Source organism: Nycticebus coucang, chromosome 10 (genome assembly GCF_027406575.1).
Source record: "Nycticebus coucang isolate mNycCou1 chromosome 10, mNycCou1.pri, whole genome shotgun sequence".
In the NCBI taxonomy this organism is placed as follows: domain Eukaryota; kingdom Metazoa; phylum Chordata; class Mammalia; order Primates; family Lorisidae; genus Nycticebus; species Nycticebus coucang.
This window is the reverse complement of record NC_069789.1, coordinates 59,672,039-59,698,252: the sequence shown is the minus strand read 5'-3', so window position 1 is coordinate 59,698,252 and position 26,214 is coordinate 59,672,039. Positions and strand designations below refer to the sequence as shown.

The 26,214-nt window shown below is 41.7% G+C and overlaps 1 protein-coding gene across 2 annotated transcripts in view; it reads right to left on the bottom strand.

Moving 5' to 3' along the window:
* Nucleotides 1-2,746: 2,746 nt before the first annotated feature.
* Nucleotides 2,747-26,214, bottom strand: part of KDM5B (lysine demethylase 5B) — a 90,717-nt gene continuing 67,249 nt past the window's right edge. Inside the window, exons 17-27 of one of the 2 annotated variants that reach the window (XM_053604141.1) lie at nt 25,059-25,209; nt 24,786-24,900; nt 23,703-24,058; nt 22,649-22,787; nt 18,065-18,244; nt 16,943-17,101; nt 12,128-12,613; nt 8,997-9,108; nt 7,513-7,667; nt 5,069-5,389; nt 2,747-4,536 (exon numbers count right to left, since the gene is read on the bottom strand). In XM_053604141.1, the coding sequence (XP_053460116.1) occupies nt 4,399-4,536; nt 5,069-5,389; nt 7,513-7,667; nt 8,997-9,108; nt 12,128-12,613; nt 16,943-17,101; nt 18,065-18,244; nt 22,649-22,787; nt 23,703-24,058; nt 24,786-24,900; nt 25,059-25,209 (2,312 nt within the window). In that variant the 3' untranslated portion in view covers nt 2,747-4,398. Of the gene's footprint in view, nt 4,537-5,068; nt 5,390-7,512; nt 7,668-8,996; nt 9,111-12,127; nt 12,614-16,942; nt 17,102-18,064; nt 18,245-22,648; nt 22,788-23,702; nt 24,059-24,785; nt 24,901-25,058; nt 25,210-26,214 lie in introns of those variants that run through there. The other variant, XM_053604142.1, reaches the window with a different exon arrangement.

Sequence of the window (26,214 nt, the reverse complement as noted above, 5' to 3'; positions counted from 1 at the left end):
AACCATATGCAAAAGGGGCTTTATTTTTTGTGTTCACACCAGAATCATGGGCAGGGAAGAAGTTTTGGCAGGGGCAGAAACGAGGCAATACTTCAAACTGCACTCCTCTCCAACTTCTAGCTAGATGAGTTTGACAGCAGCTAAAATTTTAGGGTGTGTGGGTGTCTTTGGACATTTAAGTAGAGCAAGTAACTTTTGTTTCCTCAGGCAACTTTTTCTATTTTCCCATCCACAGGGAAAACAAAAATAATTCTTCTTTGGCCTTCGCTCACCTGGAACAGATAAATGACTTCACCGTTCCATTCTTCCCATATATAGCAGATTATCCTGAAAATGAAAACCATACTCAAGTTCTCTCTTCATCCTCGTACAATTAATCCAGAACCAAAACAGAGAGCTGGATTATCTGTTCCGTTGTTCACTGGCTTTAGGTTCCATTTATACTGACAAAAATGTAATAAGGTACATTCCTATGTAAGCAATATTAAACGAGGAAAATTTGTTTACATAAATTTGAAAGAACTGAAAGGTACACATTTCAAATTGATTCTTCATACCTTAAAAATGGATTTACAACTGTATTACTTTATACAAGTTCCTACTTTTATCACTTTTTATTTAGGCAGATTTTCAGTAACATTTCTATTTTAAGTTATATGTGTGAAACCTGGGTGGCTTTAAAAAGGCCATGTGCAGGGGACTGGTCACCGAGAGCCAAAGAGAGTGCTTCATAGTTGTGGGAGTTGAGGAAGGATGCCGACCCACAGATGGAGATCCACACAGGCCAACACCTGTATCCTTACTGCTTTCCTCAGCTCTTCTTCCCAACAGGCAACGTTTCATCAGGAGACTGTTTTTTTTTTTTTTTTTTTACAGCATTTCAGCAAGGAAAGAACATTTTTTTTTTTTTTGTAGGAAAGAACATTTTAATGTAAGCTGACACCCAGCATAGACTAGCATATAGTCAGTCTGTTACTAAATAACCAGCTCTGGCTTAATGCCTGGCAACAGGCAAGACTCTTTTTTAATACATTAACTACAATGTGAGTTGTATTTAACTTACATTCGTTTTGAGCCCAGGGCCTCATGAAGCATATAACTTACCCATCTCTTGATCTATCTTGACCTAATAAAACTCTGTGGCCCCAAAGGAAAGAATTTCATTTTCTCATGTGGCAGTCAACGTGTTAAAATACTTACAGGATACAGCATCTGTAAACCATTCCAGTATCTTATATGGCAAGAAACAGCAGGATTGAGCCCAGAAAAACACCTATGGGTATTATATACCAATCAAGGCCTGCTCCCAGCCAGAAACAGGTCTTAATGAACTGCCAAATATCCATCATGATTTTGAGAATAGAAAAAATGGCCTTCAGAGTACAACCCTGATAGCAGAAAGCAAGCCATTTGTTACCCTCTTCCAGATAGATGCCTGCTCTGTTCTCAGGCTTATCCTGCACTAATACCCAAAGGGCCATGTTGCATTTTATGGTGGGTATAACAGCAAATTAAGTACATCTCAGACACTTCTGCCAGAATTTATAAAATCCAAAGCCTCAAGATTTTTGTGTCTTACTTTCTTAGGCTCTGCATGGCAGAATGAAGCTGGGAAACTGAAGTTTTTACCATCTTCCACCAGTGCAAGAGACAGCTCTGCTTTAGGTTAATCTTGAGATAGACAAATGAGTCCCATCGCCCAGGATGCTGAAATAAAGTTGTAAAGAAGCTAACCTCCTTTACAGCTAGTCCAAATTACACAATCTTTCTCCAGGTTAGAGGAGACATAAAGCAAACCCTTCATAAACCACCCCAGCCCACGCCCCCACCCAGAGTCTGATCTGGAAAGAAAAACCAAACACAACTAATGGTCACTGAGGTAAGATGGGGACATTCCTCAACTACCCTTTGGTGCTGAGTTCAACAGATTCTTTCCTCACGCACCGACTCTCTTGGCTCACCCCTTCCCCACCTCATGTAGTGACAGGACTATTGACACGGAAACTGAAGTGTCACTTTGTATTATATCTTCTTTCCCCACAACTTCAGAGGTTTCTCTAAGGTACAGGCCAGCTTCACAGCTAACACACAATGAAACATGGTTACATTGCTTTTGGATAACAACATCCATCTGTAGTCATTTTGGGTACAAAAACAGTATAAACTGGAAGGTAAATGCACTTGTGTGGTCATTTTTAGTGTCTAATAGTGTACAAGGTAGGAGGAACACAGGAAGGCAAAACCCAAGCCTTGTTATTTACTAGCATAATTATTCTGGGCTACTGACACTCTCAGGCTTGTTACATGTAAAAAGATCAGGGTTCTCACCTAGCGAGAGGGTGGTTCTACTCCTCCTCCCTGTACTCACAGATACATAGATCTTACACCTCAGCAAGAATGCTGTTGTCGGGGATTGTGTACACCCTACAGGTGAAGAAGAAAAACTACTGGGGATGGGGGAGCAGGGGGTATGTTTACTAGATAAGACAAAGCTCTCTGAAGGCAAAGGCTTTATTCTAACAGCCTTTTAAGTTTACTTTCTCAATAAAGGCGAAGACTGGGACAACTGGCATCCTGTCCCAATGTCAGGGGGTGAAGTATTCAAAGAATGTGGATACTAAAAAGGCCAAAACACTAATATTCCAGACTGGACTCTGGGGACTATTCTTCTCTGTCGGCCCCAGAACCCCCATCAGACAAGGAGAAACATCACAACAACTGCAGGAAAACTGCAGACAACTAGAAGTCATTCGTAAAGAGATTTAATTATTTGAATTGCATAAAAGGGGATAGTACATTTAAATCTCTGCTACATCACAAACTGCTGTTGTTTTGTTGTTTTATTTTGTTAAAGACTCACCAGTTTTACCCATGTTTAGATTTATGGCTATAGAATGTGGGGAAAACAAATAATAGCAACAGAATAGGAAAAAGTAAGCAAAAGTCTGTTCTGTTCATCAGAATATGCCTTCTCCACTGCAGAACAGAGCCCTTTAAAGAAAAAAGGAAGGAAAAAAACTATGGACTATCCACAACCAGTAATGATAGCTAGAGTTAGAAAGAGACAGGAAAGCAGAGCCTGGGTATTCGTAAGTCTCCCCCTAAGCCCAGACTTCTATGAAGATGAATCTTCCTTCGATTTCCTTCCAACATTTTAACTCTAAACCAAGTTTCCCTAGCAATTCAGATATAATAAAGGCATCATTTCCACAAGGAGAACAGATTTGAGGATTGAAGCAATTTGCCAACATTGAGAAAGCTTATTTAAAAAAGGTCATGGCTTTAAAGACAGGTTCTAGTCCTTGAAGACGAAGAAAGGGGTTCTTTATTAGTGGGGGCTAGAGGCATATGGCCCACCAAACAGAGCAGGATACAAAAGAAGAATCCCCTAATGCTGTTTACAGGCTAACGTCCACTGCTATTGCAGCCTGGGTGGGCAGAAACAAAAGCAAGCAGCCCCTTCTGACTCTGCAAGCCCACAAGGTAGAGGAGCAGAAGAAGCTGTAGTTTAATGGCTCTAAAATAACCAGCATTTAGTGTTATATTAGGACCAAGGGTTTATTCCACAATATAAACTGCGACATTTGATACAAGCTACCAAAAAAATAGGGAGGGAGGAAGGGAGAAAGGGATGGAGGGAAGGAGGAAGGGAGGGAGGGAGAAAGCCAAAATACAGCTGTGGCAATTACTTACAGCAGTCTCTTTTCTACATCACTAGTTCATCAGTGACACTAGAAACTAGACATTTGCGTTCTCTGCACATCAACCAAATGCTAAAGCACCAACACGCTGTTCAGAAGTTTGTTTTGTTTTGTTTTAATTCCAGCACTGAAACCAACATAGAAGTTATTGCTCAGATAAATAAACCTAGTCTACCAGGAAAAAGAAAAGTGGATAAAGAAAAAAACAAACAAAAACCCCAAAAGTGAAAAAAACTTTAAAAAGTTCCCCAATGTGGTAACAGAGTAAACAAGGGAGAGCTTCCTCAAATGAGGATTTACTGGAATTTCTGGTGCCTTTCTGGGCACTGCAAGTGAGTTGGACTCTTAAGCTGGTAAATCCCAGACAGAGGTAAAATTTTGATGCTGTACATGAAAAGGTGCAAGCTTCAATGCCTTCCAAATTGGTGGAAACCCCTGCAAAAAACAGTCAGCTTTTGAAACCTCAACAACCACAAACAGCTCTTAAGGAAAAAATACAAAAAGTGTCAAAAAATTTTTTAGTTGCTTTTTTCTTTTTTTTCAAAGAGTCCTGGAAAAATGATCCCATAAGGAATAGAAATAGCACCGTTTACAGGCTGGCGTGAATACCAGTCCTGTAGCTTTGCTGAGATTTGAAGAAATCCTCTTGGTTGGAGTCCTGAATTACATTAAGTAGGGGGGTGTCTGTTTTTGTGTTTTACTTTCGGCTTGGTGCGTCCTTCACAGTACAGCGCACACAGATGTAGTCTTCTTTCTCTGCCATCTCTGGGGAGACACCAACACAGACCTGATGAAACCACTGATTGCAGCTGCCATCACACTGGACCCAGTCCACCTGGTTACAAAGAGCAGGAAGATGGGGTTTTCAGAAGAAAAAAATGGATTCAAAATTGGGCAGGCCAGCTTCAAGATATTCAGGCCGTTTGCCACTATCGGCCACCGTCCCGCCACCAGGAACTCTGGCACAACAGATAAGCCAAATGAGCGTATCTGGCCCCCCCAGTCAAAGCAACCGAGTCAAAGTCATTCTTCAAGTCATGTGCTTTGGGGTTAGACAGCGCTGCCCTGTGATAAGTAAGCCAAAAGGCATGACATCAGCATCCCTCCCACCTTCTTAGTGCCAGGACGGTGAAAGCTGGAGGAGCAAGAGAAGGAAAAAGGGAAGAACGAGAGTTTCTTCAAGCAAAGGGAGGAGACCCAGGAACGATGGTAAGAGCAGAGATATCAGTGGGGGGAGGGCTGAGCAATCCATTCAGATCAGCTCAAAGCAGATAAGCAGAAGAGAAAGACCAAGCGAGATGAGGTCTAGCTTACAGGGTTTCTGAGTTAAGGGAAATCACGTCCTCTATGGCCCAAACTTCACTGACCTCATCTCCTTCTGGCTGTAGGCAGCTCACAGCCGGGCAGATGGCATCTTCATCCTCAGAGTCTTCCTGCTCAGAATAGGATGTATCTGAGGGCAGGGAATGAGTTTCCGCACAACGGACTAAGTCATAGCTATGCTCTTTCTCTGACTTGAAATTGTTCATGTCCTTGGGGTGGCTCAGTTTGATTTTCTTCTTTTGGGGGGTCCGCATTTTTTTAACTCGATCCCACCTCTCCCTGGAGAGGCCCTCTCTTTTCAGACGTCTCTTCAGTTTTCTCTCAAGAATGTTAATTCCATCTCGTTTCCCTCGGCAACAGTCATTCTGGGTAGAAGACAGGCAAATTCAACTTTAGTCCACATTTGCCTAATACTAAAACTAGTGAAGCTAAAGAGAACATGTGAATTAGAAATGAGATTCCTGGGAGCGCCTATAGCTCAGTGGTTAGGGAATGCTCCGGGGATGGTGGGTTCGAACCTGGCCCAGCCCGCTAAGCAAAAAAAAAGGAAAGAAAGAAAATAGCTGGGCGTCATGTCAGGCGCCTATAGTCCCAGCTACTCTGGAGGCTGAAGCAAGAGAATCACTTGAGCCCAAGAGTTTTAGGTTGCTGTGAGCTGTGATGCCACAGCACTCTACCATGGGTGACAAGTGAGACACTGTCTCAATTTAAAAAAAAAAAAAAAAAAAATCAGATTCCTAGCCGGGCTAGGTGAGCCAGGCTCACCTCCATAATCCTTGTACTCAGAAATGCTAAGGCTGGTGTACTGCTTGAGCTCAGGAATTCAAGACCAGCCTCAGAAAGAACGAAACCCATCACTACTAAAAATAGAAAAAAAGCTAGCCCAGCATGGTGGCGCATGCCTGTAGTCCCAGCTATTCAGGAGGCTGAGGCAAGAGGATTACTCAAGCCCACTAGTCTGAGTTTGCTGTGAGCTATGATGCCACGGCACTCTGCCCTGGGAGACAGAGAGAACGCTGCCTCAAAAAAAAAAAAACAGTTTCTCCAATCCACACTGAAAAATACCTCATCCTAACTACCACCACCACCACCTCACCTCCTTCCTCACCCAAATACTACAGAACAACCACTTTTGAGTTTAATTTCCTCCCCCCACCATTAGTGCCACCAAAGGAACACTGAAAAAAGGAAATATTACAGATAAGATTACCCTTCAGATTAGCCAACCAACACCAGAAGATAGAGAGATGACCAACGAAGTCAGTCTTCCTTTCCCCAAAATGTGAGTGACTAACCCTGTATAGTTTCTACCTAGTTCGGTTTTGTTTGTTTTTTGGTTGAGACAGGGTCTCACTCTGCTGCCTGGGCTAGAATACAGTGGTATCATAGCCCACTGTAACCTCAAACTCCTGCCTCAGCTTCCAAGTAACCAAGCAGCTGGGACTACAGACATGTGCTATCACACCTGACTAATTTTTTAATTGTTTATAGAGACAGGATTTCGCTATCGCCTATGCTGGTCTCAAACTCCTGGCATCAAGTACTCCTCCTGCCTGGGCTGCCCAAAGAGCAAGGATTATAGACATGAGCCACCACATCATGAGCCATCTACATAGGCATTTATGTCTGTCCTTTGACCTGCAGGCTCCTAAGGAACCACACTAGTATTTTCTTCTTTAAGGACATATATTCCCAGCCCTTATAGGAGTAAGATGCAATAACTAACTGAACATAGTTGATGATGATGCTATACATTTGGTATCACAATAAAAAATAAAACGCTAAATGCCAGTTATCAGCCCTCATACTATCTTTAGTGAGGTTCTTCTCTAATTTGGCCTCTGTTTTCCTAGTAGGTTTCTATCCTAACTATATCCTCAGAGACCTTAAACGTGGTAAGTCAGTTTACTAGAAGGAAGCAGCAGCAGTATTCTTAGCTATGCTAAAAAACAGGATATTATGGTGTATCCTCCAAGTTAGTCAGCATTCAAAATGGGCATCCTGTCTTATCATCCAGTTTTCTCATTGTCTTCTTAGGTTTGCAAAAGTAAAAGAAAGTATTTGTTAAAATGTTGACTCTAGGAATATCTTTGATTTTTGAAAGCTTTATCCCAAAAGGCCTTTCCACATATTCTACCACATTTTCATCTATATAGCATTTCTCTGATGGAGAAAAATTAATCTTACTTTGCACTATTATTACATGGGAATGATGGAGAGCAACCTTCTGTAAAGAAAACAATAATTTTGCATAGTAACTTTAAATAGGATCAAGATATAGGCAGTGAGCCCAAACTACAGCAGATAATGCCCAGTACCTGTCTTCTCCCTGACAGCCGTGGGAACAGTTGTGGGGTAGTTTACACTCTTTTCTGGATCAAAAATACCATCTGATTCACCAAACTATTTAGCTGGAATGACACTAAAAAGCATACTCCCCCTCCCCATCCTAGACTTTGTTTTCCTCAGCAGCCTTTGAGAAACTCACCTTCTCACTGCTGGGTCTAACTGGTGAGCTTCGGTCAGTTTGCTGAGCAGGGCTTGGCTTTGCAAGTAAAGTCTGGTAAAGTTCCTGAATTTCAGGAAGAGATACCTGGAGCAACTGGGCTTCCATCAACAGTTCATTCACTTCTGGACTAATACCTGTTAAAGACCACACCGAGTCAAAATGATGACCAAAGAGTGTTTCATATTCACATTTGGACCTTTGAAATAAATGGGAAAAAGGACTATCCTCATATGTTACCCTCTCCTTCTTCTTAAGTTACGTTCATTTGAAGTTAGGTTTATTTAATGTGTCGAAGGCCACGAAATAACACAACCCAAACTAGACTTCCTAAGTCCTCTGATTACCAGGGAAGTATTAATCCCACACCAAATCCCTTTCACATTTAAATTCTTGCTAATGAAGAAATTATAGCCCTGCCTTGATGGCTTTTAATAGAAAGCACAGAAACAAACTGATGGACCAGCACATGAACCACCTTAGTGGATCAAGAAACTCTGACCACATTACTAGACATACACTGGGATGGTATGACTAAGAATGAGGATTCCACTTGTAGTTTTAGGCAGAACTTGTAGGATAGATAAGGGGAAAAGGAGGCAGTTTTCACTCACGGAGTGTCTCTAAGATCCTCCACAACAAGGGAGCTCATGACTCAGTATCTGGCTTAAATGCTTGTTACTAAATATCAGTTGGGATGGGACTAATCTTTTAGTCCCTGAAAGCAATGGATAGAAAGCCTCTCTCTATTTCCTTCACATTGATACCAAGGTCTTTTTTCATTTTTTTGAGATGAGGTCTTGCTCTTTTTTGCCCAGGCTAGTCTCCAACTCCCGAGCTCAAGCAATCCACTCACCTTGGCCTCCCAGAGTGCTAGAATTACAGGCGTGAGCCACTGTGCCTGGCCCTTCTTTGCATTTATAAACCTTCAAATATTCCATCCCAAATTGCAAAATATGTAGTAACCTGTATCCTACATTTAAGAATAAGGTCCTTTCTAATAATATCTGATCTATAGCTACAGACCCCATCCCAAAGCCGTGGATCTCTACTGGTTCATGGCCTGTTAGGAACTGGGCCACATAGCAAGAAGTAAGTGACTGGCTAGTGAAGCTTCATCTGTATTTACAGCTGTTCCCCATTGCCTGTATCACTGCCTGAGCTCCACCTCCTGTCACTAGTGATGGCATTGCTACTGTTAACTGCACTCAAGGGATCTAGGTTGCCTGCTACTTATGAGAATATAATGCCTGATGATTTAAGGTAGAGATGTAATGCACTTGAATTATCCTGAAATCATCCTCCGACGCCCTGGTGGAAAAATTGTCTTCCACGAAACTAGTCCCTGGTGCCAAAAAGGCTGGGGACTGCTGATCTATAACAAAAACAGGTGTAAGTTCACCTGTTATTATTTAGCCCTCAAAATAATAATAATAATAATAATAATGATAATACAAAATACAAACCATGGAGGGGAATACAACTCCGTCCAGTAGAGAAGGGAGAGTGCAAATAAGAGGTTCTATTGTCCCAGTCGTCAGGCAAGGAGAAGGATGTTGTGCCAGGAGGTTGAGACACCTAATGAAAGAAGAACATTTTATAACAAGGCTTTTTTATAATTGAAAATACTAGGCTGGTGCGGTGGCTCACGCCCATAATCCCAGCACTTGGGAGGCCGAGGTGCGAGGATTGCCTGAGTTCACAGGTTCTAGACCAGTCTGAGCCAGAGTGAGAATTCATCTCTAAAAATAGCCAGGTGGCTCAGCACCTGTAGCTCAGCGGCTAGGGCACCAGCCACATATACCAGAGCTGGCGGGTTCAAACCCAGTCTGGGCCTGCCAAGTAACAATGACAACTACAACTTAAAAATCACCAGCTGTTGTGGCTGGTGCCTGTAGTCCAAGCTACTTGGGAGGCTGAGGCAAGAGAATCACTTATGCCTAAGAGTTTGAGGTTTCTGTGAGCTGTGATGCCACAGCACTCTACCGCGGGTGACAAAAAGAGACTATCTCCAAAAAAAAAAAAAAGAAAAAAAGGAAAAGAAAGAAAATATTCCCTTCAGTCCAATGAAAGTAACATAAGTTATCAGGCAAGCAACCAGGAAAAACTTGCTTTTCCCAAACTGAAAAAGAGTCTCTTAGCATTTTAGAATTGGATAAATCAACTCATATCTTCCCAAAGACCAAGCTTTTAATCTTTTCAGTTTTACTTGAACTGATTTCAGAGAGATAAAGAAGACCATTGGGAAATAAGCCATTTTATTTTTTCTGTGTAAGAACAGATCACATAGACTTTTAATCTTTATGTAACACTCCTTATTAAAGATTATGCAATGAACATCTACATGTACCCCTTGAGTAATCAAACAAGGACCTGTCAGAAACCATTCACAATGACCTCCCTACCTTCCTTATTAAGCAGCTAGGGGAAACACTCCTTTGATAACAAATCAAAGTAAATAATAACTGTGTCCTTTCCCTTTAGTAATAAAGATATACTCTGGGGCAGCACCTGTGGCTCAGTTGAGTAGGGTGCTGGCCCCACATACCAAGGGTGGCCAGTTCATACCCAGCCCCGGCCAAACTCCAACAAAAAATTAGCCAGGCGTTGTGTCAGGAACCTGTAGTCCCAGCTACTCGGGAGGTTGAGGCAAGAAAATCGCCTATGCCCAAGAGCAGGAGGTTGCTGTCAGCTGTGATGCCACAGAACTCTACTGAGGGCGATAAAGTGAGACTCTGTCTCTACAAAAAAATAAAAAAATAAAAAAAAAAGATATACTCCTAGTACATCCTGGGTAAAGAATACAAATAACTCCACTGGGGCTACTTAGGTAGCCACAACTCATCTATATAACAAACCCTTAATTGACCATCTGCTATGTGCCAGGTACTAGATTTCAGAAGCCTGGAAACAAATCAAAAACCAAGAAAACAAATAGGACAGAGACCTTTTCTTTTATCCTTACCTCTGACCTAATCAATAATTTGACTCATTGCTTCATGTGTTTGTATTCATATGGCACAAGAGAGTTGTGCTATCTCTGGTAGAGAAATATGTATCTGAAAAATCATCAGATTAAAAAATTTATTAAAAAATTGAATAGTGCTCTCTTGATTATAAGTTCCAATGTCTTCACATTCTTTTTCCATAGCCATTCTTTCTCCCTGGAAGAAGAGAGAAAAACTCTGTCCATCTAGTGATGGTGAAAAGAATCAGCCTTTAGGCAGAAAAATTACAAATGGCATAAAATTCATAGCCTTTCCTCTGAAGCAACACAGTGCTCAAACATGTTCAAAAACTCTCCCGAAAAGGAGAAAAAAACATAGAGGCAAGAATCGCTTTTCCGGGTGGCGCCTGTGGCTCAAGGAGTAGGGTGCCGGTCCCATATGCCAGAGGTGGCAGGTTCAAACCTAGCCCTGGCCAAAAAAAAAAAAAAAGAATCGCTTTTCCTTTCTCTTAAGTGACTTACATGAGAAAAAGAAGGGGAAAATCTTTCAATCAAGCAAAAATTTAAAAATACATATATGCATATGTTAAATATATATGGGTTAACATACATATAAAACAAAAAATTATTTGTACATGTGAAAAGATAAACATGCTCCATAGCAACAGAGTAGCTAAGAAACAATTCTTAGTTTTGTTTTGAGAGAGAGTGCCATGGCCTTCGCCTAGCTCACAGCAAATTCCTGGGTTCAAGCAATCTTCCTGTCTCAGTTACCTGAGTAGATGGCCCAGATAATTTTTTTATTTTTATTCATTTATTTTTTTTTGAGACATAGTCTCAAGTTGTTGCCCTGGGTAGAGTGCTGTGGTGTCATACTCCCAGCAACCTTCAATTCTTGGGGCTCCAAAGGATCCTCTTGCCTGTTTTTTTTTTTTTTTTTTGAGATAGAGTCTCTCTATGTTGCCCTTGGTAGAGTGCTGTGGTGTCACAGCTCACAGCAACCTCAAACTCTTGGGCTTAAGCGATTCTCTTGCCTCAGTGTTCTGAGTAGCTGGGACTACAGGCGCCCACCACAAGGCCTGGCTATTTTCTGGTTGTAACTGCCATTGTTTTAGCAGGCCCAGGCCAGGCTTGAACCCACTAGCTTTGGTGTATGTGGCCGGTGCCCTACTCACTGAGCTACGGGCACTGAGGCTTTTTTCTATTTTTAATAGAGACAGGATCTTGCTTTTGCTCAGGCTGGTCTTGAACCCATGAGCTCAAGTAATCCACCCACCTCGGCCTCCCAGATTATAGATGTGATAGTGCTAGGATTATAGATGTGAGCCACTGCACCAGCCTAATTGTTTTATTTTTAGTAGAGAAGGGGTCTTGCTCTTGCTTGGGCTGGTCTTAAATGCCTGACCTTAAGTGATCCATCCTCCTTGGCATCCCACAATGCTGGGATTACAGGTGTGAGCTATTGTGACCAGCCTAAGAAACAATTCTTAGCTATCAGGAGCAGAGGAAACTTAAAGAACACGGTGGATATGCATGAACTTTGAAGTGGGAAACTATGAGTGCTGGTAACAGTATCACCAGAGGTACAGATTTAGGAGAAAAATACAGAGCTTTGCAAATCCCAATAACCCAGGAAAAGTTCAGATTCACCTTTTTTGTCTCTGACACCTGTCCTGCTGAAGCTTGCCACCTGCTATATAATAGTCCTGAGCCCACTCGATCTTGCGCAAATTTTAGATTCCCTGATGAAAGCAGCTGCTGAGCTCTGTGCTGCCAGTTCACGGTTCTTTCAATCATGTATCGAAGTGCATCTCCCTCAGGAAGACGAACTCGGATACGTTGCAGGGAGGCCAGCAGGGGCAGAATTTTCTCTAACGGAGGTTTCTCTGACCTCCGACAATGGGGACAAAGCCAGATTCGGGGGCCTTGCAAAATACTGGGTACTGCCACACAGCTGGTATGGAAAGCATCCCTGCAGAGTTCACACTGGATCATAGGGGCAGCTGGGGCCTTCTGACACAGGCAGACTTTCATCTCTACATCTTGGACAGGCGACAACAATTTTCCTTCATTGGCGAGTCTGAGAGACTGCAATGCTTCCATTTCCCTTAGGCGAGCTTCCCCAAGAGTTGCCATCTGAAAAGGAATTAACAATCAAGGGTAATGAGTTCGGCTTTCCCTAAAACTCAAGGTCCTAACTAATACAGTGGTTCTCAACCTTCCTAATGCCTCCTAATGCTGCGACCCTTTAATACAGTTCCTCATGTTGTGGTGACCTCCAACCATAAAATTAATTTTCGTTGCTACTTCATAACTGTAATTTTGCTACTGTTATGAATCATAATGTAAATATCTGATATGCAGGATGCATTTTCATTGTTACAAAAGGGATTGGACACCCCCCCCACCCCACCCAGGTTGCGAACCGCTGTCTCAATGGTTGTGGCTCAGTCGGTAAGGCGCTGGCCCCACATACCGAGGGTGGCGGGTTCAAACCCGGCCCCGGCTGAACTGCAACCAAAAAATAGCCGGGCGTTGTATAGCAGGCGCCTGTAGTCCCAGCTACTCCGGAGGCTTAGGCAAGAGAATTGCTTAAAGCCCAGGAGTTGGAGGTTGCTGTGAGCTGTATGATGCCATGGCACTCTACTAAGGGCCATAAAGTGAAACTCTGTCTCTACAAAAAAAAAAAAATAAGAGCCTGCAAATGGATTATATGTATCCAAATCCTGACTCTGCCACACAGAGCTTTTTTTTCTTTTGTTGAAGACAAGGTCTTGCTCTGTTGCCCTAGCTAGAGTACAGTAGTGTCATCATAGCTCTCTGAACCTCAAGTAATCTTCCTACCCTGGCCTCTAGAGTCACTGAACCTCAAGTGATCCTCCTGCCCCGGCCTCTAGAGTAGCTAAGACAATAGGCCTGTGCTGCCATACCTGGGTAATTTTCTTTCTTTCATTTTTTTTTTTTTTTTTTTAAGTAAAGACAGGGCCTTGCTCTTGTACAGACTGGTCCCAAACTCCTGGCTTTAACCAATTCTCCCACCTCAGCCTCCCAAAGTGCTAGTATTGCCAAGCATGAACCACCATGCCAGGTCCTGCCCTCATGCTAAGTTTTGTGTGTGATCTGAGGCAATATATTCCACTATAGTAAAATTTCTGCATATATAAAATGTAAATGATAATAGTGCCCATCTCACAGGGCCACAACGATGATTAAATGAGACAATTGTGCTAGGAGGTTCTGCTCGGCATACAGTAAACACAATGTGATCAATTATTTAACATATACCACTTTATAAAAACACCCACTTCCTTCACATTTATCACCTAAAAAATTTACTTCTCTCGGAAGATACAAGCTTTTCACTTTGTCTAATAATTTCTGAAATTATCCATTTGTTTTCAATTCTATATATTTTGTGTCCTTCTAAAAAGATACTTTAGAAAGAAAAATCTCTTAGAGTAGCTACTACACAACAGAAGTCTATGTCTCTTATTGTCTTTCAATATTAAGGTTTTTTTTTTGAGATACGGTTTTACTCTGTCGCCCTTATCACACACAGCTCACTGCAACCTCAAACTTCTGGGCTCAAGTGATCCTCCGCCTTGGCCTCCTAGAGTGCTAGCATTACATGTGTGAGCCACTAAACCCAACCTGACATTAAGGTCTTAAATATGCACTGAACATAGCAATTATAGACAATGAAACTGGATTCCTCACGAAAAAATAGAAACCATTTTACTAGACTTTTCTTACATTTAGACACATATACTAGAAATTCAGATCATGGGAGCAAAAACAAAAAGTTTTGTAAGGCTGTTTTCCTGCAGAGAACTGCAAATGTGCTCATACCTAAACTATCTCCTCAGTCCCAGCACAAGTGAGATCTCGACTGTACTAAAAACAGTGGACATAGTTGGGTATACCTGTAGTCCCAGCTACTCATGAGGCTGAGGTGAGAGGATTGCTTGAGCCCAAAATTTGAGGTTGCTATGATCTATGATGTCATAGTACTCTACCTAGGGCGACAGAGGGAGAGACTCTGCCTGCCTCAGCCATCAGAGTAGCTGGGACTACAGGCCCCTGCCACAACGCCTGGCTACTTTTTCTCTTTTTATTTTATTTTTTAGAGAAAGTTTCACTTTTTCGCCCTCGATAGAGTGCTGTTGCATCACAGCTCACAGAAACCTCCAACTCCTGAGCTTGGGCGATACTCTTGCCTCAGCTTCCCGAGTAGCTGGGACTACAGGTGCCCACCACAACGACCCGCTATACTTTTTCTATTTTTAATAGAGATGGGGTCTCACTCTTGCTTAGGCTAATCTCTAACTCCTGAGTTCAAGTGATGCAACTGCCTCAACTTAGAGGGTGCTAAGATTAAAGGCATGGGCCACTGTACCCAGCCCTATTTTCCCAATTCTACTCCCAAGTCTGTAAAGTATTAATTTGTCATAGTTAAAGAACCACTCCAAATTATTATATCCATCCACCACCTTCATACCCATCACAATTCACCAAAAAGTACCCATAGTCGTAAGGCTGGATAAACACTCCATTATCTCTTTTTGGATTAGGGAAGGAAATGTAAAAATGGGAGATTAAAAAAAAAAAAAAAAGGACCTAAAAGCAAAAAAGTTAACAAACCTTTAATATATTTTTTAAAAATACACTTATTTTCATAGATAAATACAACGTATAGGCAATATATGCAGATGTGATATAAAGTACCCTCCCACAGCTTAGAAATGGAAAGCAAATGACTGATCTTTTAGCGTTCTACCCTAAATCATATATATTAGAAAGTTCTTAAACCAGGGGTCCATAGATTAGATGGACTACAAACTATTTTAAACAGAGTCTCACTATGTCACCCTTGGTAGAGTACCAGGCATCACAGCTCACAGCAACTGCAAACTCTTGGGCTTAAGCGATTCTCTTGCCTCAGCCTTCCAAGTAGCTGGGAGTACAGGCACCTGCCACAACACCTGGCTATTTTGTTGTTGTTGTTGCAGTTGTCATTGTTGTTTTTTAGCTGGCCAGGGCCGAGTCCAAATCTGCCAGCCTCGGTATATGTGGCCGGCACCATAACCACTGTGCTATGGGTGCCGAGCCAGCAACCTCAAAACTCTTGGGCTCAAGAGATTCTCTTGCTGGGTGGCGCCGTGGCTCAGTCGGTAAGGCGCCGGCTCCATGTACCGAGGGTGGCGGGTTCAAACCCGGCCCCGGCTGAACTGCAATCAAAAAAAAATAGCCGGGCATTGTGGCGGGCGCCTGTAGTCCCAGCTACTGGGGAGGCTGAGGCAAGAGAATCTCTTAAGCCCAGGAGTTGGAGGTTGCTGTGAGCCGTGTGACGCCACGGCACTCTACCGAGGGCCATAAAATGAGACTCTGTCTCTACAAAAAAAAAAAAAAAGAGATTCTCTTGCCTCGGCCTCCCAAGTAGTTGGGAGTATAGGTTCTTGGCACAACTTATTATTATTTTTTTTTATTAGAGGCAGCTTTTCACCCTTGCTCAGGCTGGTCTCAAACCTGTGAGCTCAGGCAACCCACCCACATTGGCCTCCCTGAGTGCTGGGATTATAGGCATGAGCCACCACACCCAAAGATACTGCATGTTAAGTCTCAAACAGACATATATGTGTATACACTTCAGGAGAGAAGGACTGTAAGTTATAGCTAGTCTTTACAAAAATGAACTACTGATATAATATTAAACCAAAGGAGTTGCCTTAAAAACAAAAAGATGGTGCTCAGATGGCAGAAATCTATCTAGAACCTGATTGAATGTACAGATGCTCTGTCAAAATACATAACTAAATCAAGGTAATTTCATGTCAACCACAAAAGGTCAGGTAGCTACAAGGAAACAGACAGGGGAGGTGGTACCTTGACCCAAGGGTGAAGCCACTGAGGCTAGTACTAGTAGCAGGTACGCACTCCTACTCTACAACAGGCAGTACTTCGTGCCCTTAAAAACATCCGAATCACAGAGCTATCTTTTTTTATACTGATAGTTCGCTCACTAAACATTAGTGAGACATTGCCTTCATCTTTGATATCTCTGGATCAAAAGTATTTACTAAATGCAGGTCAGACTCATGTAAGTATCTAGTACACTTCTAAGTGGATTTCTACCCATGTGAATTAATAAGCTGGCACGTAGTTTCACATGTCTGTGAACCTTGGTCTCCTTCATCAGCATTTCTGAATCAACCCAAACATTAACAAGATTGTTTCTAAAGCTGCAAGACAGACTGGGAGGCTACAATGAATCTTCTGTATCTTTATGTATCTTCCTTTCAAAACTATTCGACTTGACAATTTTCAAAAAGTCTTCTTAGCAAAAATGAGCACTTTCAAATTACTCTACTTGCCTTCCTAATGTTCTTGTAAACCAAAAAAGACTAGAAATTATCCTCCCAAACAACAAAAAGAAAGGAGAAGAAAAAAAAAAAAAACCCTACATACAGCTGAAGCAGTCTCCTTGCTTTCAGTTAAAGCTCTCTCCAGGTCACTCAGACTCTCTAACTTGGTGCTTTTTTTCTTCCCACTTGGCAAGGGCTCCTTTAACTTTCTCTGCTTCCTTTTTAATCCCAAAAGGCCAACATCACATCGCGGACACAGCACCTAATGTGGGACAAAGCACAACCAGTGGTAAAATGGATATAACATTAGGAAGTCCCAAAATAAAAGCCTAAGCAGTAGAAAGGATGTACATTTCTTGGTATTGAACATTTTCTTTGGAATATGCAGCCCTGAAACCCCCTTTAGAAAAGGAAGGAAGAAGGAATGAAGAGGAGGAGAGAGAGGCAGGCTCGGGACATACTGACTTTGATTCCAAGATTTGATTAAATAACAAGTAAAGATCTGACATATTATTGAAATACAAAAAGTACAGCTGGGCTCGGTGCCTGTAGCTCAGCGGCTAGGGCGCCAGCAACATATACCAGAGCTGGCGGGTTCAAATCCAGCCCGGGCCTGCCAAAACAACAATGACAACTACAACCAAAAAAAATAGCCAGGCGTTTGGTGGGCACCTGTAGTCCCAGCTACTTGGGAGGCTGAGGTGAGAGAATCACTTAAGCCCAAGAGTTTGAGGTTGCTGAGAGCTGTGATGCTACAGCACTCTAACAGGGCGACAGTGTGAGGCTCTGTCTCAAAAAAAAAAAAAAAAGTACACCTGTACTTTATAAAAGGTGGGTGAGATCACTTATCAGGCTTACTAAAATTCAAGTGGTGAAGAAAGCATGGCCAAGGTCAATAGCCAAGCTTCAACATAGAGGAATTTCACCCAATAGGAAAAATATTCTTCTTTAGTCACTAAACGCTACCTTACAGAAAGGTTTAAAGGCTGTTTCACCAGAAGATTAAAAGAATCTCCCTGGCTCTTCTGGAAAAACAACTCATAGAACACAGATCAGTGATCCCCTTTGTATGTGATGGACTGCGTGTCCTACCAAGCTAGATCTAAGGCAGTGGTTCTCAACCTGTGGGTCAAGACCCACAGGAATTGTATCAGAAGGCTGCAGCATTAGGAAGATTAAGAACCACTGATCTAAGGTCTCGAAGATGACCTGGTTGCCAACTTACCTCTAAAAGAGAATATGGAGAATTCTCAGTCAAGAATGTGTTAGCAGCACATTCTTTCCAAGCCTGAACCTCAGCTACTAGTGATTCCAGTCTTGGCAAAGAATTCAGATGTACCGGAATAGATCGGCCTCGTGTAACAAGTTCTATGAGTGTGTCTAATACTGGCACACGTCCTCCAGCCTAAGAAATATATTAAAAAAAAAGAGAAAGAAATTTAGTAAAAAGAATATTTCTATACAAAATAAGAAAAGTATGGTTCAGATGAGTCCATAATCAATGGAACCATTCAGATTACTCCTTGACATCAACTTGTTAAATTCACAGATGCTGACGAACCTGCCAGTTGACCAATGATCATGGTAGAGGTAGAGTAACATTAGTTCTTTCACTTACGAGCTCCTAGGGAAGCTCGCTTGCCCAAAGATACAAATGGGAACATGATATGCATTTACTGTGGGTCACTTTGTTTTGGCTATTTGTACCCTTCTAAATTTACTCATTATCTTGGTCCCTATGAACAGTTTTAAAAAATCCAATAGTAATAAAGATTGCCAGTAACAGGCAGCACCTGTGGCTCAGTGAGTAGGGCACCGGCCCAACGGTGGTGGGTTCAAACCTGGCCCCAGCCAACCTGCAACAAAAAAATAGCTGGGCATTATGGCAGGTGCCTGTAGTCTCAGTTATTCGGGAGGCTGAGGCAAGAGAATCACCTAAGCCCAAGAGGTTGCTGTGAGCTGTGTGTCGCCATGGCACTCTACCAAGGGTGACCAAGTGAGACTCTGCCTCTTTAAAAAAAAAAAAAAAAGATTGCTAGTAACTCAAGACTTTCATATTGAATCATATAAATAAAAAGTAACAAAATATCTTACTCTATGCCCCCAATGATGAATTAAATTATTCAGGAAACTAAAATATGGGTTGAAAAAGCTCAGTGGTTCTCAAACTTTAGTATGTGTAAGAATCATCTAGAGGCTCAGGGCCCATAGCACAGTGGTTAAGGCACCAGCCACATACACATATACCAAGGCTGGTGGGTTAGAACCCAGCCTGGGCCAGCTGAACAACAATGACAACTACAACAACAATGACAAAAAAAAATGGCCAGGCATTGTGGCAGACACATGTAGTTCCAGCTACTTGGGAGACTGAGGCAAGAGAATTGCTTAAGCCCAAGAGTTTGAGGTTGCTGTGAGCTGGGACGCCACAGCACTCTACTGAGGGCAAAATAGTGAGACTCCGTCTCAAAAAAAAAAAAATTATCTAGAACAGCGGTTCTCAACCTGTGGGTCGTGACCCACAGGAACTGTATTAAAGGGCTGTGGCATCAGGAAGATTGAGAACCACTGATCTAGAAGGCTTTTTCAAACAGTTTCCTGGGTTCCTAATTCAATAGGTCAGAGAAGAACCCATGAAATATGCATTTCTTTCTTATTTTTTGGAGACAGAGTGTCAAGCTGTCATCTTGGGTAGAGTGCCATGGCGTCATGGCTTACAGCAACCTCTAACTCTTGGGCTCAGCCATTCTGTTGCCTCAGTTTTTCTATTTTTAGTAGAGACGGGGTCTCACTCTCGCTCAGACTGGTCTCAAACTCACGAGCTCAAGCTATCCACCCACCTCAGGCTCCCAGAGTGCTAGGATTGCAGCCATGATTATGCATTTCTAGTAAGTTCCCAGGTGATACTGTTGTTGGCTGCCATGCTAGTGCTGCTGGTTTGAGAACAATGATTTGAGAATGAGATAGTCATACTGGAATAAGAATAAAGGCATTAGGTTATGAAGGATGAAATGCATCAGTGCTGCTCAAAGGTAATGTAAATCTTAGCATCACAAATGGTAGGCCATCCAGGTGTGACCCTTGACATGATACTGTATGCATATAAAGTATACAATATCACTTGACATTTTGATGTAAGTCAAAATAACTTAAATCCATCAAGGCTTTGAAACTTCCAATTTATAGGAAATATAAAAGATAGAACACCACAAAGAAACAACCAGACAAATCCAAGAGACAGAACAGACCATAGAATAACTGGACAATGACAGTATCAAAAGTGTGACAGGGTGCTTAGAGCCAGCCACATACACCAAGACTGGCAGACTTGAGCCTGGCCTGGGTCAGCTAAACAACAATGACAACTACAACAAAAAAAAGAGGTGGGTGTGGGCAGTGCCAGTGGCTCAAAGGAGTAGGGCGCTGGCCCCATATGCCAGAGGTGGCAGGTTCAAACTCAGCCCCGACCAAAAACTGCAAAAAAAAAAAAAAAAAAAAAGCTGGTGGGAGGCTGAGGCAAGAGAATCGCTTAAGCCCAAGAGTTGGAGATTGCTGTGAGCTGGGACACCGCTAGCACTCTACCAAAGGCAACGTAATGAGACTCTGTCTCCCCCGCCAAAAAAAAAGTATGATAGGGAAGACAATTCTGAAAGATTAAGAAAAATTTAAAGAAATACCAATTCAGTACAATATGTGGTCAGGGTTAGACAAACCACCATAGAGACATTCTTAGAACGAGGGAAGACTGGGCATATTGATATTTCATGTCTCTTTATGTTTTTATTATAGGATTGAAATTGTTGGGGCACGGGCGGCGCCTGTGGCTCAGTCGGTAGGGCGCCGGCCCCATATACGGAGGGTGGCAGGTTCAAACCCGGCCCTGGCTGAACTGCAAACCAAAAAAAAAATAGCTGGGCGTTGTGGCGGGCGCCTGTAGTCCCAGCTACTCGGGAGGCTGAAGCAAGAGAATCGCTTAAGCCCAGGAGTTGGAGGTTGCTGTGAGCTGTGTGAGGCCATGGCACTCTACCGAGGGTGATAAAGTGAGACTCTGTCTCTACAAAAAAAAAAAAAAAAAAAAGAAATTGTTGGGGCACAAATGTTCTGATGGACACAAAATAAAAAGGTGACTCATAGGTTACATGTTATTCCTATGATATTCAATTTAGAAATAAATACATGGAATGCTTCCTATATATAAAGGAAAATACTAGATATTTTAAAATAGATAATGCACTAAATGTGAAGTGATTTCTTGTTAGTCATGTTCTTAAATATATGATGAAAAAAAGAAAAAAAAAGACTATGTGATTTTTCAGGAATAAAGCAAAACTCGTTTTCTGCCCTTAAGGAAGAAAAGGAAGTAGCAAAGTGTGTAAGAGAGAAAGGAAATGAGACTATCCAAAAACATATCCCTGCCTTCTGATTATTTTTTAGTTTTCCTGGAAAGAGAGTCTCACTGTCACCTGGGCTAGAGTCTAGTGGCTGGCAACCTCAAACTCCTGGGAGCTCAAGTGATTCTCCTGCCTCAGCCTCCTAAGTAGCTGGGACTTCAAGTGTCCTCCACAACACCCAACTAATTTTTTTTCCTATGTTTTAGTAGATACAAAGTCTCACTCACTCTTGCTCAGGCTGGTCTTGAATGTCTAACCTCAAGCCGATCCACCCTGCTCGGCCTCCCAGAGTGCTGGGGTTACGAGTGTGAACCAACACACCTGGCCCTTGTTTGGTTATTTCTTTTTTTTTTTTTTTTTTGTGGTTTTTGGCCGGGGCTGGGTTTGAACCCGCCACCTCTGGCATGTGGGACCAGCGCCCTACTCCTTGAGCCACAGGCGCTGCCCAATGTTTGGTTATTTCTTATTAGCAGCTGGCCAATTAGCACCACATAAAATTTCATACACCAAAAGAAAAAAATTACAGAAGTAACCTCATCAAAAGGTAAAAACTGGCTGGGCGCGGTGGCTCACGCCTATAATCCTGGCACTCTAGGAGACCAGGGCGGGTAGATTACCTGAGCTCACAGTTTCAAGACCAGTCTGAGCCAGAGTGAGACTCCCCCTTTAAAAATAGCCAGGCATTGTGGCAGGTACCTGTAGTCCCAGCTACTCAGGAGGTGGAGGTAAGAGAATCACTTGAGCCCAAGAGTTAGAGGTTGCTGTAACCTAAGATGCCACAGCACTCTACCGAGAGCGACAAAGTAAGACTCTGTCTCAAAAAAAGTAAAAACTACCCTTTTCTCACTTTATTTTAACTTTCTCTTCAATCTACAGTCAAATGCTCCTGTGTTATGTCAAAGAAAAAGTTGGTTAAACTGTCTAAGCTTCAAATATTTAAAGCCAACTGCTAAGGATAATAGTTGGTAAATACCAGGTGTCCCAAAAGTTGCCATACATAGTGAAAATGGGAACTTGAAGTTACACATATCTTTACTTACAAAATATTCTCTACCTGTTGGCTACTTCTTTGTAAAATTTTATAATGAATATTTTGGGTTTTTTTAATTAATTTTTTTTTTATTGTTTGGGATTCATTGAGGGTATAATAAGCCAGGTAACACTGATTGCATTTGTTAGGTAAAGTCCCTCTTATAATGAATATTTTGTAAACAAAGGTAGTTTACCTACAACTTCCCATTTTCTCTACGTGTGGCAACTTTGGGGACATCCTATACAACTATGAACAGAATTAGCCTTCTGGTCACCCCCCACCCCAAGAATACTAAATCTGTACAGTGAAATCCAACATATTATCCTTTACAACTTTTCAATTATTACTTTTATACACATTAGGATGTATTTTTCTTAAAACCAACCTGCAGGGTCTCTACATCCTGAAGCCAGTCTCTGGCTCTCTGTACTGAGTCTTTCAGAGCTGCACCATTGGGCAGATATGCAGGGATCTCCTCCATCTCCTTTACTGCAGTAGCAAGGCTATTCAACGAATGCCGTGGCCTACAAGATGTAAACACTAAGACTTCTTAGCATTTTATATGATTCTTCATTTTTTTTATGGTCACCAAAGATACTAAAGAAATCATTTCAACGGAAATTCAGTATGGCAAAAACATTTTTTCCAACAGTAGTGACCACTAGATAGCAAATTAACTAGTTTTAAGTGGCTTAAAGATTTAAGAGCATTTAAGATAGAAAAGCAAAAGACTCAGTGAAGCACTTAAATTCTACTTAGTCCTGATTTTATAATATTTACCACAAACTTCCATTTACAGAGGGTAAACTTGCTGATAGTATCTTCTGTGTTAAACTAGATACACTATCAATACTCATACAGTTTCACTTAGAAAATTAAATATCTTTAAGGTATCAACATACTTAAAACACAATACCAAAAAATTTTATACCCTCTCTATTCAATAACCATTTTAGGATTATAAAAAAATCTATAACTTAGATTTTTGTTTTATACTTTATGTTGTCAACTGGGCCAATAAAGATCCAGATGGAAAGCAAGAATAGGGAGGGACTTCATATTTCCCTCTCAGATGGCTAGCCTGAGGTCAGTCAAAACTCTCAAATACAGATAAGGCATAATAAGCAACAGCATGTATGTACAATCCTGCTCCTGATGAAAATTATCTGCACTACCTATTTGTAAATAATGGGGCCTGGAGAAATTACATTCAACTAACTCAAGAAAAGGCACATCCATTTGAATTGTCTATTTCATAACCCATAAAATAATCTTTTACCCAGGTCCCTAAGCAACCCCAAATATCTCATCTATTCCTACATTTATTCCTTATGCATAACTTGCAGCTACCGAACACTTCCCTTATGCTCTATCACTATGCTCTATGCTCTATAATGTTCCATCACCCCCAAGGGAAAGATGTGAGTTTGCTTTTTTACCTGGCTTTAAGGAGACTCTTGGCTTTGTCATCCCAGTGCTCTGACACTGTCAGCAGTTCTTGCAGCCGAGCCATAGCTTTCTCCACTGCTGAATATGGGGCCAGCCCCACTCCTAGGTCTATGAGACGTCTCATATCATCTAAAGTAAGGGAGCTGGGTTCTAGACAAGCTTGCTGCACCTCTTCTAGCCAATGGGCCTGCTCCAGACGGACTCGCATCTCAGCAAGCTGTGGAAGTTCAACATCAAATTCAAAGCTGACATCTAGTAGGTCCTGCAGCTCAGCAGCACTAGGCATTTCCTCAGAGAGTATTTTCTGGCTATGCTCTTGAAAATCTTCTACACGATTCAATAGGTCCTAAAAAATACACAGGTTGTCGCATCAAAACAGTATGTCAGTAATTGGCTTCTTTTAAATTTACAATCTCAAATTCACATTCAATGTGATCTTCACCATCCCACTTGATTTGAGTAATAACATGGGTAAGTAAGACAATACTCAACTCAAGTAACAGAGACTTTAATGGCAACCTTACCAATACCAACTGCAAAAAATAGCTGATGGTCACTCTCAAAGCAAAAATGTCTCCTTTGTAGGCCTATTATAATCTCTTCATACACACACATCACTCAATGCATGTGTATATATTTTGTCTTTTTTTTTTTTCTTGAAGCAGAGTCTCACTCTGTTGTTCCAGGCTGAGTGCCATAGCCTCAGCCTAGCTCACAGCAACCACAATCTCTTAGGCTCGAGTGATCCTCCTGCTTCAGCCTCCTAAGTACCTGGGACTACAGGCACTTGCCATGTCACAATGCCCCTTCCTCAGACTGGCAACAAACTCCTGAGCTCAAGGGATCCATCCACCCCAACCTCCCAGAGCACTATGATTATAGTTGTGAGTCATTGCCTTGCCACTCAATGTGTTATTAGTAACATTTGCAAATAAATATACACATTAGCTACCAAGGGTAACTACTTAGTAATGTTAGTGGAGTTTACGTCTATCACCACTAATAATAGTGGTAATCCACTTACAAAACATAGGATTACCAAAGTGCTCTGCCATGAATCCCTCTATGGTTACCTTTAGCAATGGTGTTTGACTGAGGACACATGGAAGAGCGTACAACTGTGTTACAAACTGTCGGAGCTCATTCACTGTCAACTGATTTTGGGATTTCCCTCCACCAGATCGGTATCTGTAAGGGAAAGGGCCAAGGAAGCCATATGAGAACATAAAGTCTACTACTCCTGAATCCAATGTTGTAAAACTCCAAGATAGAAGGAAGAACCAGTCCTAACAGGTTTCCATGTTCAGGTGCCAAGAGTCCAAACTCAAGTAGTCAGAAGTACATACCTAGTTTGCCTTTTGCCATTAAGCAACTGCTGTGCTACAGAGGCACACTTCTCTGCATCCTGTGTGACTAAGCGAAGATGTCTCAAAAGATCGTTGTCTGGGAATTTCTTCATTTCAGATTCTTCAATTAAAGCCTTAAAGCTGACAAGGCCTAGGAATTTAAAAAAGTCATCTTTTCTGAGATCAAGTTTATTATTAATGGTATGAAATTCAGTTCTTATCTAGAAATGTAAATTAAAAATTCTTTTTTTTTTTTTTTGTAGAGACACAGTCTCACTTTATGGCCCTCGGTAGAGTGCCATGGCATCGCACAGCTCACAGCAACCTCCAACTCCTGGGCTTAAGCGATTCTCTTGCCTCAGCCTCCCGAGTAGCTGGGACTACAGGTAAATTAAAAATTCTTACAGTATTTTAGATCACTAATACATTTGTTCATTTCATTTTGGGAAGAGGTGGCTGAATACCAGTGTTTTAAACTATTGCCTAGAGTTGGACTTAAATATGGAAATGTAAAGACCTGACATGTTTTTAGATGTAAAGCAAATGTTTTTAGATGTAAAACAAAGCACGTACAGATTTTATTGGACTTAAACCACTTCTTCCTCCTGAATTTTCTTCTGCAGTTGGCAAATAACTGACATGCTCAGTTTCACAGCACACTAGTTATTCAGGGGCAGTGATAACTGTTCCCTTCCTCCTATCATGGGTGTCCAACATGCAGACCAAATGCTGATTTTGAGGACTTTTTTGCTTATCTGTGGTGTCAGATATCACAAAAAGTATTTTTGCTTTTGCTGATCAGCTTTCCCTAGTGTTTGTGTGCATAATGCATGGCCCCAAGACAGATAACTCTTCTTTCAATGTGTGGCAGAAAGAAAATTGGATACCCTTGCCTAAATGCAAGGGAGCAGAGTTACCTGTTGGGCTACAGAAAGGAAAGCAAGTAAAAACACCTTGAAAGAGAGAAGAAAAGAAACAGTGACTTTCAAAGGTAATAACTACTACCAGGGACCTTAATTTTGATTAGAACTAATTAGTGATAAACGAACATTTCACAAACTCCTAATTTAATTGGTAGGCTTCCCTTATTACAAAACGTGTTTTGAAAAAAAGTTTTTCTACAGTTCTATATGAAATGTGAAATTTTTGTTTCTGA